Raw genomic sequence first — 19187 nt, 5'->3', positions numbered from 1 at the left:
GCTAAGCCTGGCCTAGCTAAGCCGAGCCTAGCTAAGCCTAGCCTAGCTAAGCCTGGCCTAGCTAAGCCTGGCCTAGCTAAGCCGAGCCTAGCTAAGCCGAGCTTAGTTAAGCCTAGCCTAGCTAAGCCTGGCCTAGCTAAGCCTGGCCTAGCTAAGCCTAGCCTAGCTAAGCCTGGCCTAGCTAAGCCTGGCCTAGCTAAGCCGAGCCTAGCTAAGCCGAGCTTAGTTAAGCCTAGCCTAGCTAAGCCGGGCCTAGCTAAGCCAGGCCTAGTTAGGCTTAAGCGTAAGCCTAGTTAAGCCTAGCCTAGTTAAGCCTAAGCCTAGTTAAGCCTAAGCCCAAGCCTAGTTAAGCCTAAGCCTAGTTTAAGCCTAAGCCTAAGCCTAGTTAAGCCTAAGCATAGTTAAACCTAATTCTAAACCTAGTTAAGCCTAGTTTAGTTAAGCCTAAGCCTAAGACTAGTTAAGCCTAGCCTAGCTAAGCCTGGCCTAGCTAAGCCGGGCCTAGCTAAGCCGAGCCTAGCTAAGCCTAGCCTAGCTAAGCCTGGCCTAGCTAAGCCGGGCCTAGCTAAGCCGAGCCTAGCTAAGCCTGGCCTAGCTAAGCCGAGCCTAGCTAAGCCTAGCCTAGCTAAGCCTGGCCTAGCTAAGCCGGGCCTAGCTAAGCCGAGCCTAGCTAAGCCTGGCCTAGCTAAGCCGAGCCTAGCTAAGCCGAGCCTAGCTAAGCCGAGCTTAGTTAAGCCTAGCCTAGCTAAGCCTGGCCTAGCTAAGCCGAGCCTAGCTAAGCCTAGCCTAGCTAAGCCTGGCCTAGCTAAGACTGGCCTAGCTAAGCCGAGCCTAGCTAAGCCGAGCTTAGTTAAGCCTAGCCTAGCTAAGCCTGGCCTAGCTAAGCCTGGCCTAGCTAAGCCGAGCCTAGCTAAGCCTAGCCTAGCTAAGCCTGGCCTAGCTAAGCCTGGCATAGCTAAGCCGAGCTTAGTTAAGCCTAGCCTAGCTAAGCCGGGCCTAGCTAAGCCGAGCCTAGCTAAGCAGAGCCTCGCTAAGCCAATCTTAGTTAAGCCTGGCCTAGCTAAGCCGGGCCTAGCTAAGCCGGGCCTAGCTAAGCCAGGCCTAGTTAAGCTTAAGCCTAAGCCTAGTTAAGCCTAGCCAAGTTAAGCCTAAGCCTAGTTAAGCCTAAACCTAAGCCTAAGCCTAGTTAAGCGAGCCTAGTTAAGCCTAAGCCTAGTTTAAGCCTAAGCCTACGCCTAGTTAAGCCTAAGCCTAGTTAAACCTAATTCTAAACCTAGTTAAGCCTAGTTTAGTTAAGCCTAAGCCTAAGACTAGTTAAGCCTAGCCTAGCTAAGCCTGGCCTAGCTAAGCCGGGCCTAGCTAAGCCGAGCCTAGCTAAGCCGAGCCTAGCTAAGCCTGGCCTAGCTAAGCCTGGCCTAGCTAAGCCGAGCCTAGCTAAGCCGAGCTTAGTTAAGCCTAGCCTAGCTAAGCCTGGCCTAGCTAAGCCTGGCCTAGCTAAGCCTAGCCTAGCTAAGCCGGGCCTAGCTAAGCCGGGCCTAGCTAAGCCGAGCTTAGTTAAGCCTGGCCTAGCTAAGCCTGGCCTAGCTAAGCTGAGCCTAGCTAAGCCGAGCCTAGCTAAGCCTGGCCTAGCTAAGCCTGGCCTAGCTAAGCCTGGCCTAGCTAAGCCGAGCCTAGCTAAGCCGAGCCTAGCTAAGCCTGGCCTAGCTAAGCCTGGCCTAGCTAAGCCTGGCCTAGCTAAGCCGAGCCTAGCTAAGCCGAGCTTAGTTAAGGCTAGCCTAGCTAAGCAGGGCCTAGCTAAGCCGAGCCTAGCTAAGCCGAGCCTAGCTAAGCCAAGCTTAGTTAAGCCTAAGCCTAGTTAAACCTAATTCTAAACCTAATTAAGCCTAGTTTAGTTAAGCCTATGCCTAGCCTAGCTAAGCCTAGCCTAGTTAAGCCTGGCCTAGTTAAGCCTAGCCTAGCTAAGCTGAGCCTAGCTAAGCCGAGCCTAGCTAAGCCTAGCCTAGCTAAGCCGGGCCTAGCTAAGCCTAGCCTAGCTAAGCCGGGCCTAGCTAAGCCTGGCCTAGCTAAGCCTGGCCTAGCTAAGCCGAGCTTAGTTAAGCCTAGCCTAGCTAAGCCGAGCCTAGCTAAGCCAGGCCTAGCTAAGCCTGGCCTAGCTAAGCCTGGCCTAGCTAAGCCAAGCCTAGCTAAGCCGAGCCTAGCTAAGCCGAGCCTAGCTAAGCCGGGCCTAGCTAAGCCGGGCCTAGCTAAGCCTGGCCTAGCTAAGCCGAGCCTAGCTAAGCCGAGCCTAGCTAAGCCGAGCCTAGCTAAGCCGGGCCTAGCTAAGCCGGGCCTAGCTAAGCCTGGCCTAGCTAAGCCGAGCTTAGTTAAGCCTAGCCTAGCTAAGCCGGGCCTAGCTAAGCCTAGCCTAGCTAAGCCTGGGCTAGCTAAGCCTGGCCTAGCTAAGCCGAGCCTAGCTAAGCCAGGCCTAGCTAAGCCGGGCCTAGCTAAGCCTAGCTAAGCCGGGCCTAGCTAAGCCTAGCCTAGCTAAGCCGGGCCTAGCTAAGCCTAGCCTAGCTAAGCCTGGCCTAGCTAAGCCTGGCCTAGTTAAGCCTAGCCTAGCTAAGCTGGGCCTAGCTAAGCCGAGCTTAGTTAAGCCTAGCCTAGCTAAGCCGAGCCTAGCTAAGCCTAGCCTAGCTAAGCCTGGCCTAGCTAAGCCTGGCCTAGCTAAGCTGAGCCTAGCTAAGCCGAGCCTAGCTAAGCCTAGCCTAGCTAAGCCGGGCCTAGCTAAGCCTAGCCTAGCTAAGCCTGGCCTAGCTAAGCCTGGCCTAGCTAAGCCGAGCTTAGCTAAGCCGAGCCTAGCTAAGCCAGGCCTAGCTAAGCCTGGCCTAGCTAAGCCTGGCCTAGCTAAGCCGAGCCTAGCTAAGCCGAGCCTAGCTAAGCCGAGCCTAGCTAAGCCGGGCCTAGCTAAGCCGGGCCTAGCTAAGCCTGGCCTAGTTAAGCCTGGCCTAGCTAAGCCGAGCTTAGTTAAGCCTAGCCTAGCTAAGCCGGGCCTAGCTAAGCCTAGCCTAGCTAAGCCTGGCCTAGCTAAGCCGAGCTTAGTTAAGCCTAGCCTAGCTAAGCCGGGCCTAGCTAAGCCTAGCCTAGCTAAGCCTGGGCTAGCTAAGCCTGGCCTAGTTAAGCCAGGCCTAGTTAAGCTTAAGCCTAAGCTTAGTTAAGCCTAGCCAAGTTAAGCCTAAGCCTAGTTAAGCCTAAACCTAAGCCTAAGCCTAGTTAAGCGAGCCTAGTTAAGCCTAAGTCTAGTTTAAGCCTAAGCCTACGCCTAGTTAAACCTAATTCTAAACCTAGTTAAGCCTAGTTTAGTTAAGCCTAAGCCTAAGACTAGTTAAGCCTAGCCTAGCTAAGCCTGGCCTAGCTAAGCCTGGCCTAGCTAAGCCGAGCCTAGCTAAGCCTAGCCTAGCTAAGCCTGGCCTAGCTAAGCCTGGCCTAGCTAAGCCGAGCCTAGCTAAGCCGAGCTTAGTTAAGCCTAGCCTAGCTAAGCCTGGCCTAGCTAAGCCTGGCCTAGCTAAGCCTAGCCTAGCTAAGCCTGGCCTAGCTAAGCCTGGCCTAGCTAAGCCGAGCCTAGCTAAGCCGAGCTTAGTTAAGCCTAGCCTAGCTAAGCCGGGCCTAGCTAAGCCAGGCCTAGTTAGGCTTAAGCGTAAGCCTAGTTAAGCCTAGCCTAGTTAAGCCTAAGCCTAGTTAGGCCTAAGCCCAAGCCTAGTTAAGCCTAAGCCTAGTTTAAGCCTAAGCCTAAGCCTAGTTAAGCCTAAGCCTAGTTAAACCTAATTCTAAACCTAGTTAAGCCTAGTTTAGTTAAGCCTAAGCCTAAGACTAGTTAAGCCTAGCCTAGCTAAGCCTGGCCTAGCTAAGCCGGGCCTAGCTAAGCCGAGCCTAGCTAAGCCTAGCCTAGCTAAGCCTGGCCTAGCTAAGCCGGGCCTAGCTAAGCCTGGCCTAGCTAAGCCTGGCCTAGCTAAGCCGAGCCTAACTAAGCCGAGCCTAGCTAAGCCGAGCCTAGCTAAGCCGAGCTTAGTTAAGCCTAGCCTAGCTAAGCCTGGCCTAGCTAAGCCGAGCCTAGCTAAGCCTAGCCTAGCTAAGCCTGGCCTAGCTAAGACTGGCCTAGCTAAGCCGAGCCTAGCTAAGCCGAGCTTAGTTAAGCCTAGCCTAGCTAAGCCTGGCCTAGCTAAGCCTGGCCTAGCTAAGCCGAGCCTAGCTAAGCCTAGCCTAGCTAAGCCTGGCCTAGCTAAGCCTGGCCTAGCTAAGCCGAGCTTAGTTAAGCCTAGCCTAGCTAAGCCAGGCCTAGCTAAGCCGGGCCTAGCTAAGCCGAGCTTAGTTAAGCCTAGCCTAAGCCTAGCCTAGCTAAGCCTGGCCTAGCTAAGCCTGGCCTAGCTAAGCCGAGCCTAGCTAAGCCGAGCCTAGCTAAGCCTGGCCTAGCTAAGCCTGGCCTAGCTAAGCCGGGCCTAGCTAAGCCTAGCCTAGCTAAGCCTGGCCTAGCTAAGCCTGGCCTAGCTAAGCCTGGCCTAGCTAAGCCGGGCCTAGCTAAGCCTAGCCTAGCTAAGCCTGGCCTAGCTAAGCCGAGCTTAGTTAAGCCTAGCCTAGCTAAGCCGGGCCTAGCTAAGCCAAGCTTAGTTAAGCCTAGCCTAAGCCTAGCCTAGCTAAGCCTGGCCTAGCTAAGCCTGGCCTAGCTAAGCCGAGCCTAGCTAAGCCGAGCCTAGCTAAGCCTGGCCTAGCTAAGCCGGGCCTAGCTAAGCCGGGCCTAGCTAAGCCGGGCCTAGCTAAGCTGGGCCTAGCTAAGCCGGGCCTAGCTAAGCCGAGCCTAGCTAAGCCTGGCCTAGCTAAGCCAGGCCTAGTTAAGCTTAAGCCTAAGCCTAGTTAAGCCTGGCCAAGTTAAGCCTAAGCCTAGTTAAGCCTGGCCAAGTTAAGCCTAAGCCTAGTTAAGCCTAAACCTAAGCCTAAGCCTAGTTAAGCCTAGCCTAGTTAAGCCTAAGCCTAGTTTAAGCCTAAGCCTAGTTAAGCCTAAGCCTAGTTAAACCTAATTCTAAACCTAGTTAAGCCTAGTTTAGTAATGCCTAAGCCTAAGTCTAGTTAAGCCTAGCCTAGCTAAGCCGTGCCTAGCTAAGCCTAGCCTAGCTAAGCCGTGCCTAGCTAAGCCGAGCTTAGTTAAGCCTAGCCTAGCTAAGCTGGCCCTAGCTAAGCCAGGCCTAGCTAAGCCTGGCCTAGCTAAGCCTGGCCTAGTTAAGCTTAAGCCTAAGCCTAGTTAAGCCTAGCCAAGTTAAGCCTAAGCCTAATTAAGCCTAAGCCTAAGCCTAGTTAAGCCTAAACCTAAGCCTAAGCCTAGTTAAGCCTAGCCTAGTTAAGCCTAAGCCTAGTTAAGCCTAAGCCCAAGCCTAGTTAAGCCTAAGCCTAGTTAAAGCCTAAGCCTAAGCCTAGTTAAGCCTAAGCCTAGTTAAACCTAATTCTAAACCTAGTTAAGCCTAGTTTAGTTAAGCCTAAGCCTAAGCCTAGTTAAGCCTAAGCCTAAGCCTAAGCCTAAGCCTCTAATTTGGCCAGCTTTACAGGGAGCTTGGCCAGGCTTCATTAAAAGCCTGCCGAAGGAGGGAAGGAAGGAGCCGGGACAGGCGAGGACAGGCTGCTCTTGCTGCGGAGAGAGAGCCCTGGCCAAAGCCGGAGGGGTAGGACTTAGGCCACAGGAAGGACTTCTCCAGAAGCATGGCTAGGACTCAGAAACAGAAATCCTTACAGCAGAGCGATAGATTTGGGATGGCAGGCTGGGAGGGCAGGGGTGAGGCGTAATCCCTTCTGTGGTGGAGAGGAGGTGGGAGCACCTGGCTTAGGAGCAGCTCCTGGGAATTAAAACTGAGAGGTCTTCCTTGCTCACTAAGCGTAGGGCCTGGCCTGGGAGGAAAGGAGGGAAGTCGATGGTGGGAGGCCTGCTCCAATGGCCAAAGCTCCCCTAGGCCTCCGTGCTAGGGGAAGATCTCCAGCCTGGGGAGCTGTTGGGTTTGTTAAAAACAGGTTCCTGGGCCCCACCCCCACTGATTCGGACTCAGTTAGTCCTGGATAGAGCCCATGAATCTGCATTTCCAGCTAGCTCCCAGGTAATACTACATCTTCTGGTCCCTGCACCGAACTGTGAGGAGCACTAAGGTAGATTGCAATGTAAATGTCACCCTCAGCCTGTGCAGCTGACCATCTGCACACCTATACTTAAAGGCAGAGCATCGCAGAGGCCCTTCAGGAAGCTCCCGCTTCCTGTGTGGCCGTGCCCCTCACACACTGTACTGCGGCTCCTCCTCAGTCAGCTCTGAGCAGACGCACTCAGTGCCACAGGCACCTGCCCCAAAGGGTGGGCGCACGTCTGCTTCTGGGTGTCCTCGTGCGTACTTGAAGACTGACACAGCAATCTTGGGGTGATTCAGAGAGGAGGGGGCTGCTACAAGTTGGGGGTGGGGTGTTCAGCCCGTTCCAGAATGCTACGGAGCACACAGGCCCAGATGCCTGTGGGACCCAGAGCTGGAACCTGCTAGATGTGGAGCTGCCCCTGAGCCGCAACCAGGAGCCAGGGGTGACCTTGGCCCCCCTCAAGCCCTGGACACAGTACGCAGTGTTCGTGCGGGCCATCACGCTGACCACGGCAGAGGACAGCCCCCACCAAGGAGCCCAGAGCCCCATAATCTACCTCCGAACCCTGCCAGCAGGTAGGCCTTCGGAGGGAGTGGGAGCCAGATGCCTGAGTCCTAGTGAGGAGGGGGACTCCAGGCACCAGAAATAGGGATGCTGAGTCACTGAACAGCTGGCCCATAGAGGCTGGGGGGGCCAGATGCTTGAGTCCTACAAGGAAGATGGGGCAGGCTCTGGCCAGACTCGGATACATCCATACTGTGAGTCCGATCCCCAGCCAGGGTACTTACAAGCAATAAATGCATAAATAAGCGGAACAACAAATCTCTCTCCCCTCTCTCTTACCTCCTGCCCTCCACTCTTTCTAAAAATCAATGAGGGGAAATATCCTCAGGTGAGGATGAATAATAATAATAATAATAATAATAATGGGCATTCTCCCAGGTCCTAGGGAGGCTGTGGGTGGGAGAGTGCAGGGGGATAACTGAGCCAAACCAAGGGCCTTTGGGGACGAGGGAGGAACAGAATGCTCAGCTGTAGGAAGAGGAGGGTTAGAGTCACCTATTCCTTGGGACCAGTGAGGGCTGGACTCAGAGACAGGGGCCAGACAGAGTTTGAAAAGGGACCTGAAGCCGCTCAGCGGTACCCGACTCACACCCCCAGCGCCCACCGTGCCCCAAGACGTCATCTCCACGTCCAACTCCTCCTCCCACCTGCTGGTGCGCTGGAAGCCGCCGACCCAGCGGAACGGGAACATCACCTACTACCTGGTGCTGTGGCAGCGCCTGGCAGAGGACAGCGACCTCTACCTCAACGACTACTGCCACCGCGGTGCGCTGGGCGGGGTGTGAGCCAGGGGGCTGGGGCACCGCCACGGGCACTGCCCTCTAATGGCTCCCCTCCCGCCGCCGCACCAGGCCTGCGGCTGCCCACCAGCAACAGCGACCCACGCTTCGACCGGGAAGACGGGGAGCTCGAGGCGGAGATGGAGCCCGGCTGCTGCCCTTGCCAGCACCCACCTCCGGGGCAGGCCTTGCCACCGCTGGAGGCGCAGGAGGCCTCGTTCCAAAAGAAGTTTGAAAACTTCCTGCACAACGCCATCACCATCCCCCAGTGCGCTGGGCCGGGGGCGGGGCTAATAGGAGGGGCGGGGCGTGTTGACAGGAGGGACGGGTTAACAGGCCGGTCAGGGCGGGGCTAATATGAGGGGCGGGGCTAACGGGTGGGCGGGGCCTTGAGGGGCGTGTCTTGCTGGGGTGCGGTGTGCTGGCGGGCCTGGCTGGGGGTGGGCTTAGAGGTGGTGCACCCCTGTAAAGGGGCTGTGACAGGGCCCTTCCCGTCTCCCCAGGTCCCCTTGGAAGGTGACGTCCATCAATAAGAGCCCTCAGAGGTGAGCAGGGGCGGGGCCGAGGCCGAGGGCGTGGCCGGGGTGCGGGGACCTGGCTCTGACTCTCGCCCACTCTAGGGACTCCGGGAGACACCGCCGCGCCGCCGTCTCCGGGGCCCTCCGACTCGGGGGAAACAGCTCCGATTTCGAGATCCGGGAGGACAAAGTGCCCCGAGAGCGAGCAGTGCTGAGTGGCCTGCGCCACTTCACCGAGTACCGGATCGACATCCACGCCTGCAACCACGCTGCGCACGCCGTGGGCTGCAGCGCGGCCACCTTTGTCTTTGCTCGCACCATGCCCCACAGTGAGTGACCCGCCTGGCCTTCTACACCCCACCCCCACCCCCCACCCCAGCACCCTCTCTCACCAGTACTCCAATAGCGAGTTTGAGCTCCATCTAACCCCAGGGCCTTGCTTTCATCCTCCTCCCAGTCCCCACAATCCTAGAGTTTCCTCAAACCTCCCAGCTTAGCCCCCTTGAGGTTGTATTTGAAGGTGAGAAGAAGTCATTCACTGCTTAACAACGGACGCATGTTCTGAGAAATGAGTGGTTAGGCCTGGCCTTGTGTGAACATCACAGAGGGCACTCACACAGCCTATACGGGACAGCCTACTGCACACCTAGGCTGCACGGGACAGCCTCCACACACTTAAGCTGTACGGTACAGCCTATCACACACCTAGGCTGTATGGTATAGCTGATTGCTCCTAGGGTACGCATGTTACTGTGCAAAACAACACGAATTAGATCAAGCACAAGAGAAAACAATGCAATCAAGAACCATAGTAAACACGCAAGACGCAGCAGCGATAACACTGCATATTATTTTACAGCAAACATAGTTTATGAGTAGAAAGAGTACCCTCTAAAATAACGACAGCCCTGGCTGGGTGGCTCAGTTGATTGGCGCGTCATACACCAAAAAGCTTGCAGGTTTGATTCCAGATCGGAGCACATACCTAGGCTGAGGGTTCGATCTCCTTTGGGGTGATAACAGGAGGCAATCTAGCCATGTTTCTCTCTCACATTGATGTTTCTGTCTCTCTCAGATCAATAAACATATCCTCATGTGAGCATTAAAAATAATAATAATATGATAACAGGAGGCAATCTAGCCATGTTTCTCTCTCACATTGATGTTTCTCTCTCTCTCAGATCAATAAAAATATATCCTCATGTGAGCATTAAAAATAATAATAATGTAATGACAGAAAGTATATTCTAATAAACACAAAACCAGTAACATAATGTTTATTATCATCACCTATTAGGTACTATGCATAGTTGTATGTGCTATACTTTTATATCCTGGCAGCAAAGGAGGTTGGTTTACACCAGCATCCCCACAAAAATGTGAGAATGCTCTGTGCTAGGACCTTAGGACTCGGCAATAGGACTTTCCCAGCTCCATTGTGATCTTATGGGACCACCATCATTTACGGGGTCCATTATGGACAGAAACATCCTTATGGGGCACCTGACTGTCCTTGTGGCTGGGCCACCTGATGCCTCTCCCGCAGGAGAGGCTGATGGCATCCCAGGGAAGGTGGCCTGGGAGGCGGCCAGCAAGAGCAGTGTCCTCCTGCGCTGGCTTGAGCCACTGGACCCCAATGGACTTATCCTCAAGTACGAAATCAAGTACCGCCGCTTGGGAGAGGTAGGTGCCCCAGCAGACCCCTTAACCCAGCTCCAATCTGTGCCCCATCCTTCTCCCAGCCAGCTGTTCTGTGTCGCCCTCAGGAGGCCACAGTGCTGTGTGTGTCCCGCCTGCGATATGCCAAGTTTGGGGGCGTCCAGCTGGCCCTGCTGCCCCCTGGGAACTACTCTGCCAGAGTGAGGGCAACCTCCCTGGCTGGCAACGGCTCTTGGACAGAAAGTGTCGCTTTCTACATCCCTGGCTCAGGTATACACAGCCTCTGCCCCAGACATGTACTCCCAAACAGCGACCCCCAGCTCCCTAGCCACATCTATGGAAACCACAGCCCCCCATGGAAACCACAGCCCCTCCATCCCATCCTCGCCCCATCCTCATCTTCCATTATGGAAAGAGAAGTGTCCTCTCCACTCTGACTTCTCCACCTTTGACTCCACCCTCTGCTGCCCACCAGAGGAGGAAGACTCCGGGGGGCTGCACCTTCTCACTGTCACCCCGGTGGTACTCATGCTGCTCATCATTCTTGCTGCCCTTGGTTTCTTTTACAGCAAGAAGAGGTAAGCACAGGTCCTACCAGCCCCCAGCCCCCTTCCCCCCATGAGCCCTCACATAGAGTTAGTGCAATCAAGAGGGAGTAGAAGCTTGGTGTCAGGCGCCCCCTGGGACTGAATAAAAGGGGGAAATGGGGGCAGAGCTTTGATTAGCTGGGGTCTAAGGATTAGCTGAGGAGGCAGGAGCCCTCTCACTGCCCTCCCTACTCCCTAGGTCTAAGGACGAAGACCCAGCCCAGCTTAGGTCATCCTGATCAGGACCGAGGGTGTTCGGGAACTTCCCTCCTCCTTGCACTGCCCCTCCTCCTGGCCCTCTGATGTTGCTCTTTCCTTCCTGAGGACCTTCCAGCCTGAGCCCCTCCCCTTGTGTTGCAGGAACAGGACCCTCTATGCCTCTGTGAATCCAGAGTACTTCAGTGCTTCTGATGGTAGGTCCGGGTGGGAAAGAGTCAGAGGAGTGGAGCGGGAGACCTTTGGGGAGCAGCGGTCTTGGGACCCGAGCCCTTTGGAGGCGAAGCAGCAGTCACAGTTGCCTTGTGATTCCACCTCCTCTCAGTGTACATCCCCGACGAGTGGGAGGTGCCGCGGGAGCAGATCTCCATCATTCGGGAACTGGGCCAGGGCTTCTTCGGGATGGTGTATGAGGGGCTGGCGCAAGGCCTGGAGGCTGGAGAGGAGACCACGCCTGTGGCCCTGAAGACGGTGAATGAGCTGGCCAGCCCACGGGAACGCATTGAGTTCCTCAAGGAAGCCTCTGTCATGAAGGCATTCAAGTGTCACCATGTGGTAAGGGAGGCTCAGGGGCACTGTCAGGGTCATGTAGGAGGGATAGTGCCAGGGAAAAGGTCAGGGTTGGGATTGTAGTTAGGAACCTAACCGAGGTAAAGGTCATAGTTGGGGTTAGAGTCAAACCAGGGTCACGGTAGGGTCATGGCTAGGGCTGAGATAAGTCATGGCTGGGGTCAATATTGAACGTCCAGATCATTATTGGGATCATGATTGGGATCAAGGTCAGAGTTGGGCCAATCATAAACACTAGGATGATAGTCAGACATCATCAAGGTCATGGTTTAGAGTCAGGGTCATTGTTGGCCAGGATTAGAGTGATGCTTATGGTTGGGGTTAGGACCAGGTTAGGTGTCTGGGTCAGAATGTGGTCATAGCAGTCCAAGATTCTGGCCAGAGGGGTCCCGGAGAGCTGAGGGGACCTGCAACGAGGCTCTTTGTTCATCTCAGGTACGTCTCCTGGGCGTGGTGTCTCAGGGCCAGCCAACTCTGGTCATCATGGAGTTAATGACTCGTGGGGACCTCAAGAGCCATCTTCGATCTTTGCGGCCGGAGGCAGAGGTGAGGACTGGGAGAAGACTGAGCCAACGTGCTGGAGAGTTAGAGGAAACGCGGGCATCGTTGTGGCGGGTGATCCTTGGTGAGGAGTCCTGTCCCTGGGCTCCTTCGTCACCCGTCCCCTCTCCTGGCTCTAGAATAACCCTGGGCTCCCGCGGCCAGCGCTGGGAGATATGATCCAGATGGCGGGAGAGATCGCAGATGGCATGGCCTATCTTGCCGCCAAGAAGTTTGTGCACCGAGACCTGGCAGCCCGGAACTGCATGGTGTCCCAGGACTTCACCGTCAAGATTGGGGGTATGGAGGGTGCCAGGCAGGTGGGGGCAATCTGTGGAACTGAGAGACTCCTCCTAAGCTAGGCACCCAAGGACCAGGCCTGGTCCACAGCTCTGATAGTTCCCCCCATCCTCCCCCGAGGCTCAGTCTCCCTGTCCAAGTACAGAAGGGTTGAACGGGAGCATCTCTGGTACACTTAGAACCCTCGCCTTCCAGGATTCTTGGAGACTGGCAGCGGAGAAGACTGGGAGAGATATCCCGCGGCAGGAGCTGGCTGAGGCTCTGCTGCTCCACACCCTCTCCCCCTTGCTTTGCAGATTTCGGGATGACGCGAGACGTGTACGAGACAGACTACTACCGCAAGGGCGGGAAGGCGCTGCTGCCGGTGCGCTGGATGGCGCCCGAGTCCCTCAAAGACGGGATCTTCACCACCCACTCGGATGTCTGGTGGGGCCTGGCTGGAGCAGAGAGCCCAGGGGATGTGGAGGAGGGCCTGGGGAGAGGCCTGGGGGCAATCCCTCAGGAAGGGTGCTGGGTTCGAGCCCTGTGCTCTGTGTCCTCCAGGTCCTTCGGCGTGGTGCTCTGGGAGATCGTGACCCTGGCCGAACAACCCTACCAGGGCCTGTCCAATGAGCAGGTGCTCAAGTTTGTCATGGATGGCGGGGTCCTGGAGGAGCTGGAGAGCTGCCCCCTTCAGCTGTGAGTCACCCAGCCTGCCCCTCCCACATCCCTGCTCAGCTACCCTGTCCCCTGCCCTGGGACCCGGTCTACCTCCTCCAATGCATTTACTTCCACTGACCCCCAGCTCTGAGCCCAATTCTAAACCCCCACTACGATGCCCATTTACTCCCCTGTGACCCCCCCAACTCACCCTGACTGACCCTCTCATACAAGCGGCAAGGGATGTAGACCCTCTGACGCCGCCCTCCCATCCCACCAGGCAGGAGCTGATGAGCCGCTGTTGGCAACAGAACCCACGCCTGCGCCCAACCTTCACCCACATCCTGGACAGCATCCAGGAGGAGCTGCGGCCTTCCTTCCGCCTCCTCTCCTTCTACTACAGCCCAGAGTGCCGGGGGCCCCGGGCTTCCCTCCTGCCCACGGATGCGGAGCCCGACCCCCCACCACCCCCAAAAGGGGCTCCCTCAGACTGCAGCCCTCAAAACGGGGGGCCCGGGCACCGAGGGGCACTCCCCTCCCTGTCTGATTGGCCTCCCACAGGCAGAAAGGAAGGGATCTGACCTTTGTGGTTGGGAGATGGGCAGACTTTCATACCCTGGACCGGACTGTGGGGTGGCCAAGGGTGGGGTGGACGGCAGGGGCAGGAAAGGCTGGGGGCTGATCAGAGCAGACTCACTGAGCTCTCCCTGAGGAACTCAACAAGGTCCCAGCAGGAGTGGAGGCTAGGCCCTCAAAGAGCCCCTTCTCAGACCAGGAAGAGGGATTGTCGGGAGAACCCCACCCTCAGCCCGCAGGTCCCAGTGGATGTCTAGGGCCATCAGCACATCTGAACCCAGATAAACAACCGGAATGGGCCTGGACCCCCGTCTGCCCATGTGTGGGCCGCTGGGAAAGACGGTCCACATAACTGCCTTCTCACCACCGCGTGCCACCTCCTGCCCTCTGCCTCAGGCGCCAGGGTGAGGTTCTCAGCCTCGCCTTCAGGCCTGCCCTCACTTCCTCCGCTCCTTCGCCATCGCAGGGATTTCCAAGCCTGGTGCTCCTCCTTCCTCTTCCCCAGGAAAATCCCTTGGAGTGAATCACCCCACCTCTGGCAGTCCCATCCGCTCAATCTCCCTCATACCCTTCGATTATTGAGGCTTTAAGAGGTTTGCTTCCTCCCTGCCCTCACTCCTCCCCCTCCCCCCGCTCTCCGGGGAAGCCACAATAAATGCCAATGTCTGTTTGTACCCTGGTCCCCAGCAGCCCATTGTCTCTTCATCTCTGTGGGGTTCACGCTGGATGAGCTTCCCCGCTCCCTCCTCTCCTTCCTTGGAGACTTGAGGTGGTGACCCCGAAGCAGGGATACGGGATGAATACACTGCTGTCAGACACCCCCTCCTGAGGACCCCAGCAGCCCGGGTTGCCATGGCAGTGCAGCAGGACCATCCTGCTATTGTCTGAGCTCAGGCGGCTGGAGGGGCTGAGCCGGCAGGGAACCCTGCATCTGGCCTCCCAGCCTCACCAACCCGTCCTGACCTCATCGTGGTTATCCCTTGCTGTCTCCATGGGCAGACATGGTTTGAAGTGGGCAGAACAGGGGGGTGGGGGAGGGCCTTGAGACCATCACCAGTCCCTGCTCAATGCCACTCAGCGAGGCAGGAGACACAAATCAGAGCAGAGTCTGTGTGTCTGGCGCCCCTCCCCCAGCAGAGATGCCCTGGAGGCAGGTTGAAGGAGCACAGGGGAGTTCATTTCCCAGCTCTTATGCCAGGGCCATCAGGGCATGTGAAGGGAAAGAACCACAGATGAATGACTTAAGACCTTAGTGAAGGGGTGTGGAGGGGTGGGGGGTGGGCAGGCAGCGGAAGGGGATGGTAATAGCTCAGGACTTTTTAGCATCCTGTACCAGCATTTCCTGCATCCAGATCCTCAGGGCTGTAGCTCCTGCTGCCACACCTGCCATAGGCTGCCCCTCCCTGCCGCACACCTGGAGTCTGTCCCACAAACCAGCAGCTGTCCCACAAACCTCCGCTCATCAAGGCAGGACCCGAGAGGACTGGGCATGAGTCTATGACAACAATTATAACTCATGTCCATACGCTGACAGGGTCAGGGTGGGCACGAAGGCCCGCCTGTCCCCTACCCCTGCCCTGACCCACTTGTCATCGGTAGCTGAAGCAACAGTGGCCCCTAATGGTTGCTGGCAGAACCACAGCGTAGGGGGGGAAAGATGGTTCCCTCCTCCTTTGTGTTTTGGGTCCCAGAGAGGCCTCCAACAGGTAGAAGGGAGGAGATACTCCACACAGAAACTCAGGATCTGAGACACACTCAGAGCACACAGGCGCCCCTGAACTTGCTCAGCCCCGAAGGCTCCAGCCCTCTCCTCACCACCATGCCCCCTAACCTCCACAGTGCTGGACCCTGCATGCCCAGGAAGCGCAGGTCATCTGAGTGTGGAGGAGTTAAAGGAAGGGATTGGATGCAGAAGGAAAGAGAGCTTCAGGAAAGTTCTGTCTGCGCTCCATCTCCAAAGATGAGCAGGTGGTGGCTGGCCACGAACTTTTTGGAGAAGGATGGAGGGATGCTGGAATACAAACTCTATTGCCAGCCATGTCCGAGGAAAGAAGGAGATTAACCAAGATAGCAAGCGAGATGAGGGTTAGATCTCAGAAGGGACTTCCCAACTATACGGGGAAGTTGTGTGGAGGGGAGGAGGGTCTCCTCTCCCAGAGACAGCTGGAGACAGACAATGGGTTGATCTGGGGAGGGAGGGATGGACACTTACCACAGAAGCATAAAGGGAAAGGCAGAGACTAAAAGAGAGATTCCAGAAACACCCTCCATGATTTCATACTCGTAGGGTCCGCTCCATAACACTGTGCCTCCTCCAGATCCAAGGGGCTTGGATAGCAGGGCACCAAGTCTTAGATGCCCAGCCAGGGGCATCTCATCGTTCTAATTAACTTCTGCAGAAATCATTTAGGTGCTATCATGCACAAGTCTCCCTTCTCACCGCCATGGTCTTTGGAAAAAAAACTTGAGAGAATTTTTTCTGAGGCATAACCGATTACATACCTTAAAGATGGCGGATGAACAAGGATTTGTGTCCCCTGTGGGCATCTGTACTAGTGTAAACACATTCACTGATGTCAGTGATGGTTCTATGCGCTTTAGTCCATAAGGACAAAGTCACTTCATCCCCTGGCCTTGCAGACAGTGAACTGAAGAAAGTCAGGGCAAAGTGATGCCTGTAGCTTCCTTTAATACGTCCCAAGAGCTATTTTTTTACTAAAGATAAATGATACCTACAGTAATCTTATTTTTTGCCTTTATTTTTCAACAAGAAGATTCATAATCCTTCCTGAGACCTTTCCAGTCAACCAAATTCATAATGGCTCCCTTTGGGGGAATTTAAAAAATATTTTTATTGATTTTTAGAGAGGAAAGGAGAGTGAGAGAGAAAGAAACATCAATTATGAGAATCTTTGATTGACTGGCTCCTGCATGCCCCCCATTGGGGATCGAGCCTGCAACCCAGGCATGTCTCCTGACTGGGAGTCAAACCATGACCTCCTGGTTCATAGGACAACACTCAAACCAGTGAAGAACCATGCAACTGGGCCCTTTGGGGGAAATCTGACATCTATGTAACTGACATTAATAAGAACAAGGAGGAAAAGAATGGAAGAAAAAAACACTTGTTTTTCATATGCTTTCAAGTCTGCTTACCTTTTCTACTGAAGGACTTCTGGTTTCTTAGGTGCCAAAATGTATGGCTCCTTATGAGCCTGAGTCTGTCCAGCCGGTATAGGGTGCTGGATGGGATGACAGGGAGCAATCGACTGAGGACCTTCTCCTGCCTCATGCGAAGGGTGCTGTGGGAGCTCCTCCCGGCATAGAAGTCGTTTGCCTTTGTCTCCAACCTTCTGTTGGGGGTTAGAACAAGGGAGATGTCAGTACAGGGCCGTGGCCCCACAGCCAAGGTCTCCTTCCTTCCTGCTGGCGGCTCCCAGCCACCACCCTGGGGCCAACACCGCCTGCCCAGGAGTGAGAAGATGGGCTTTGGTTTCCTCCCATCTCTGGGGGCTGGGAGGCAGTGTCTGGCATCTCCTCACCATCCTTGTCTTTGCCCAGGTGTCGGAAGGTGTGAGCACCTGGGCCTTCTTCCCGGTTACCTGCCCTGAGTCAGAGCCCCGCTGGGTCACTTGTCTAAAGGAGTCGCTAGTTAGTGGACACTTGTGACATTATCCATCCCTGGAGAGGATGAGGGGGGATGAACATGTACCAAACTAGGAATCCAGGCTGGTAAGGCTGGGGCAGAGTTGCCAGGAAATCTCTGGGAAGTGTCTGCTCTTCTCTTCCTCCTGCCTGTTGTTTATTTCCCAGACACAAACCACGCTGCCAGCCCTAAGTCCACAACAACCGACTCTGGCTCAGCCCGGAACAGGGAGGAAACACGCTCTTGGACAAAGCCCGTGGGTCAGACTCCATGGTACCCAACCAGGTGGAGAAAGGGCAGAGCCAGGCTGTGGGCTCCGACCTCACCGCCCCCCCTGCACCTCCACCTCCCGCACAGGGAGGCTCCCCTTTTAAAGCAAACTGCTTGTTGTTCACTCTATCAATACTGTGTGTGCTCTTAAAGTCATAAAGAGAAAACACAGAGGAGCAAAAATAAGATACACATCATCCACAAGCCCATCTCCCAGATGTGCGTTTACGTTTCCAGATGTTTTTCTGAGTCGTCTGTGTAAATGCAAATGATGGCACGCATAATATTTGTCACTTGCCCCTCCAGGCGACAGGTCCCTGTGGCCATCCTCTCCCCTCCCGGGCCTGGATGGGCTGCTGCAGCCTCTAGCTGAAGGCTATCACATTAGATAACAACCACCGTCCTGGCCACAGGGCTCTGCAGCTTACAAAGCACTTGGTGTCTCTTATTAGGTTTCACTCTGTGGCCTTCCCTTCCCCAATGAATGGTCTCTCCCTGCTGTGATTCTGCTTCCAAATGCGGCCAGCCCGCCTCCCCACCCCCACTCCCACGCCCAGAGTCCCCAAGCCCCCAAGCCCCCAGCATCGAACTCCCCCTGCCTGCCATTCAGAGGGATGGACACCGGTGGCCCCTCGCTGCCATCGCACTGCATCCTGCCTGACTCAGCTGTCAACCCCTGCCCTGCGGCCCACACTTCCTCCTCCCTCTGCCTCCCAGAGAACAAGAGTCCCCGGCTCGTTTTCTTGAGAATCTTTCTCCACCTTCTCAGAATGTCTTCCCTGCTGCCACCCTGGTCTCCTGTGCATGGCCCCTCCTTCCTCTCCTGGGCACCTCTGCCCATGTCCCCTCTCCTGTAAAATCATGCATAAGGACCAGCCTGGCACACCATGTCTCCATGCTATCTCCAGGCCCTTACTCACCAGTGGGGGCGGGGGTGGGGCACACCCAAGAGAGCAAAGGGGCAGGTGAGTCCTGAGGTGGCCTCTGAGCTTCCACTGCAGCAGCGCAGAGGAGGTCCAAGCTCCTGTCTCCGTCCTCTCTCTCCCACACCCCGTCGGTCTGCTCCTCTCTCCTCACAGCCTCTCCAGCCTCCCATGCTTCCTCTGACATTTAGAACAACCTTGGTGTCTGAGAGCTGCAGCCACTGGGTGGGTGGAGGTGGGGACAGGGGCAGGGAGGAATGTCCTGTGCCCCGAATTAGCGCTCCTCTCTCGTCCTAGGGTTTCAGTCCACATCTTTATCCTGGGAGCACCTCCCTTCTGCCCATGGGCACCACGGGCTCATCAGGGGCCCCACCTCTTCTCTCTCCTCCTCTGTGGTGGGAGTGATGGCGGCGGGAAGACAAGCTCCCGGCCTGCTCAGTCCGAGAGGCCACACTCCTCAGAGTCCTGCCTTCCCAGGAGCCGGACAAAGGGCACAGCTAAGCTGGGCCTGGAATATGTACTCAGCCAGCCGAGGCCCGGGCAGGCGGCTCCATCCCCCAGCTTCGGAGAAGGGCAGCTACCCCTGAGTCGGGGTAATCCAGAACTCTCTGGAACATATTGTCCTGACCCCCAAGTTTCCTGGGGCCTTTGATGCCCTTAGTTTCACAGATTCCCCAGAACATCTGAGCTTCCTTGGGGATCCTCTACACTTCTCCACCGCCTCCCTTCCTGATCCCCTCCAAGCAGTCACGGAACCTGACTTGAGCCACCAAGAGTTAGCCATCAAAAACTAACTCTCTCTCCTCTCCCCTCCCCTCCCCTCCCCTCCCCTCCCCTCCCCTCCCCTCCCCTCCTCCCTCTCTCTCTCTCTCTCTCTCTCTCTCTCTCTCTCTCTCTCTCCAGTCTCTGCAGCCTCCCAGTCTACCTTGTCTTCTCCCCCCCACCTCTGGGCACTGCCAGCTCTAACCCCGGCACAGCTGGGCACAGGCCAGCTGGCTGCCTGGCGCCGGCCCTCCTGTCACAGCCTCTCCAGCCAGCTCCGTCCTTTGCCAAGTGCTGGTGCGAGGCACTCTGACAGCACATTCAGCCTGAGAACTCCTGGCAGTGTGCACGCTCCCCGGGTGCCCAGAGCAGGGGAGAGGAGGAGAGGAGTGGAGACCGCAAACCGGTCCAGCCCTCTGTGTTCTTCACACGCCCCAAGGCTTGGCCCCGACTGCCCCGCTCCTAGGGCACCCTGCTCACCCCTGACCTCTTATCAAGGTTCG

General features: G+C 56.1%; 1 protein-coding gene across 1 annotated transcript in view; it reads left to right on the top strand.

Annotated features, from left to right (window-relative positions):
* INSRR (insulin receptor related receptor) overlaps positions 1-13765 on the top strand; it is a gene marked incomplete at its 5' end in the record, with an annotated part of 31431 nt that extends 17666 nt beyond the window's left edge. Inside the window, 15 exons of the mRNA XM_084866691.1 lie at positions 6472-6710; positions 7297-7464; positions 7551-7746; positions 7982-8023; positions 8099-8325; positions 9543-9679; positions 9763-9925; positions 10131-10233; positions 10603-10655; positions 10784-11013; positions 11464-11574; positions 11709-11868; positions 12165-12294; positions 12412-12546; positions 12788-13765. Of these exons, the coding sequence (XP_084722817.1) occupies positions 6472-6710; positions 7297-7464; positions 7551-7746; positions 7982-8023; positions 8099-8325; positions 9543-9679; positions 9763-9925; positions 10131-10233; positions 10603-10655; positions 10784-11013; positions 11464-11574; positions 11709-11868; positions 12165-12294; positions 12412-12546; positions 12788-13088 (2395 nt within the window). The 3' untranslated portion in view covers positions 13089-13765. The remainder of the gene's footprint in view (positions 1-6471; positions 6711-7296; positions 7465-7550; positions 7747-7981; positions 8024-8098; positions 8326-9542; positions 9680-9762; positions 9926-10130; positions 10234-10602; positions 10656-10783; positions 11014-11463; positions 11575-11708; positions 11869-12164; positions 12295-12411; positions 12547-12787) is intronic.
* Positions 13766-19187: the final 5422 nt, after the last annotated feature.

This window comes from Pipistrellus hanaki (assembly GCF_964339955.1).
Source record: "Pipistrellus hanaki genome assembly, chromosome: 18".
Classification (NCBI taxonomy): domain Eukaryota; kingdom Metazoa; phylum Chordata; class Mammalia; order Chiroptera; family Vespertilionidae; genus Pipistrellus; species Pipistrellus hanaki.
The sequence above is the reverse complement of the archived record's forward strand: the minus strand, read 5'-3'. Positions and strand labels throughout refer to the sequence as shown.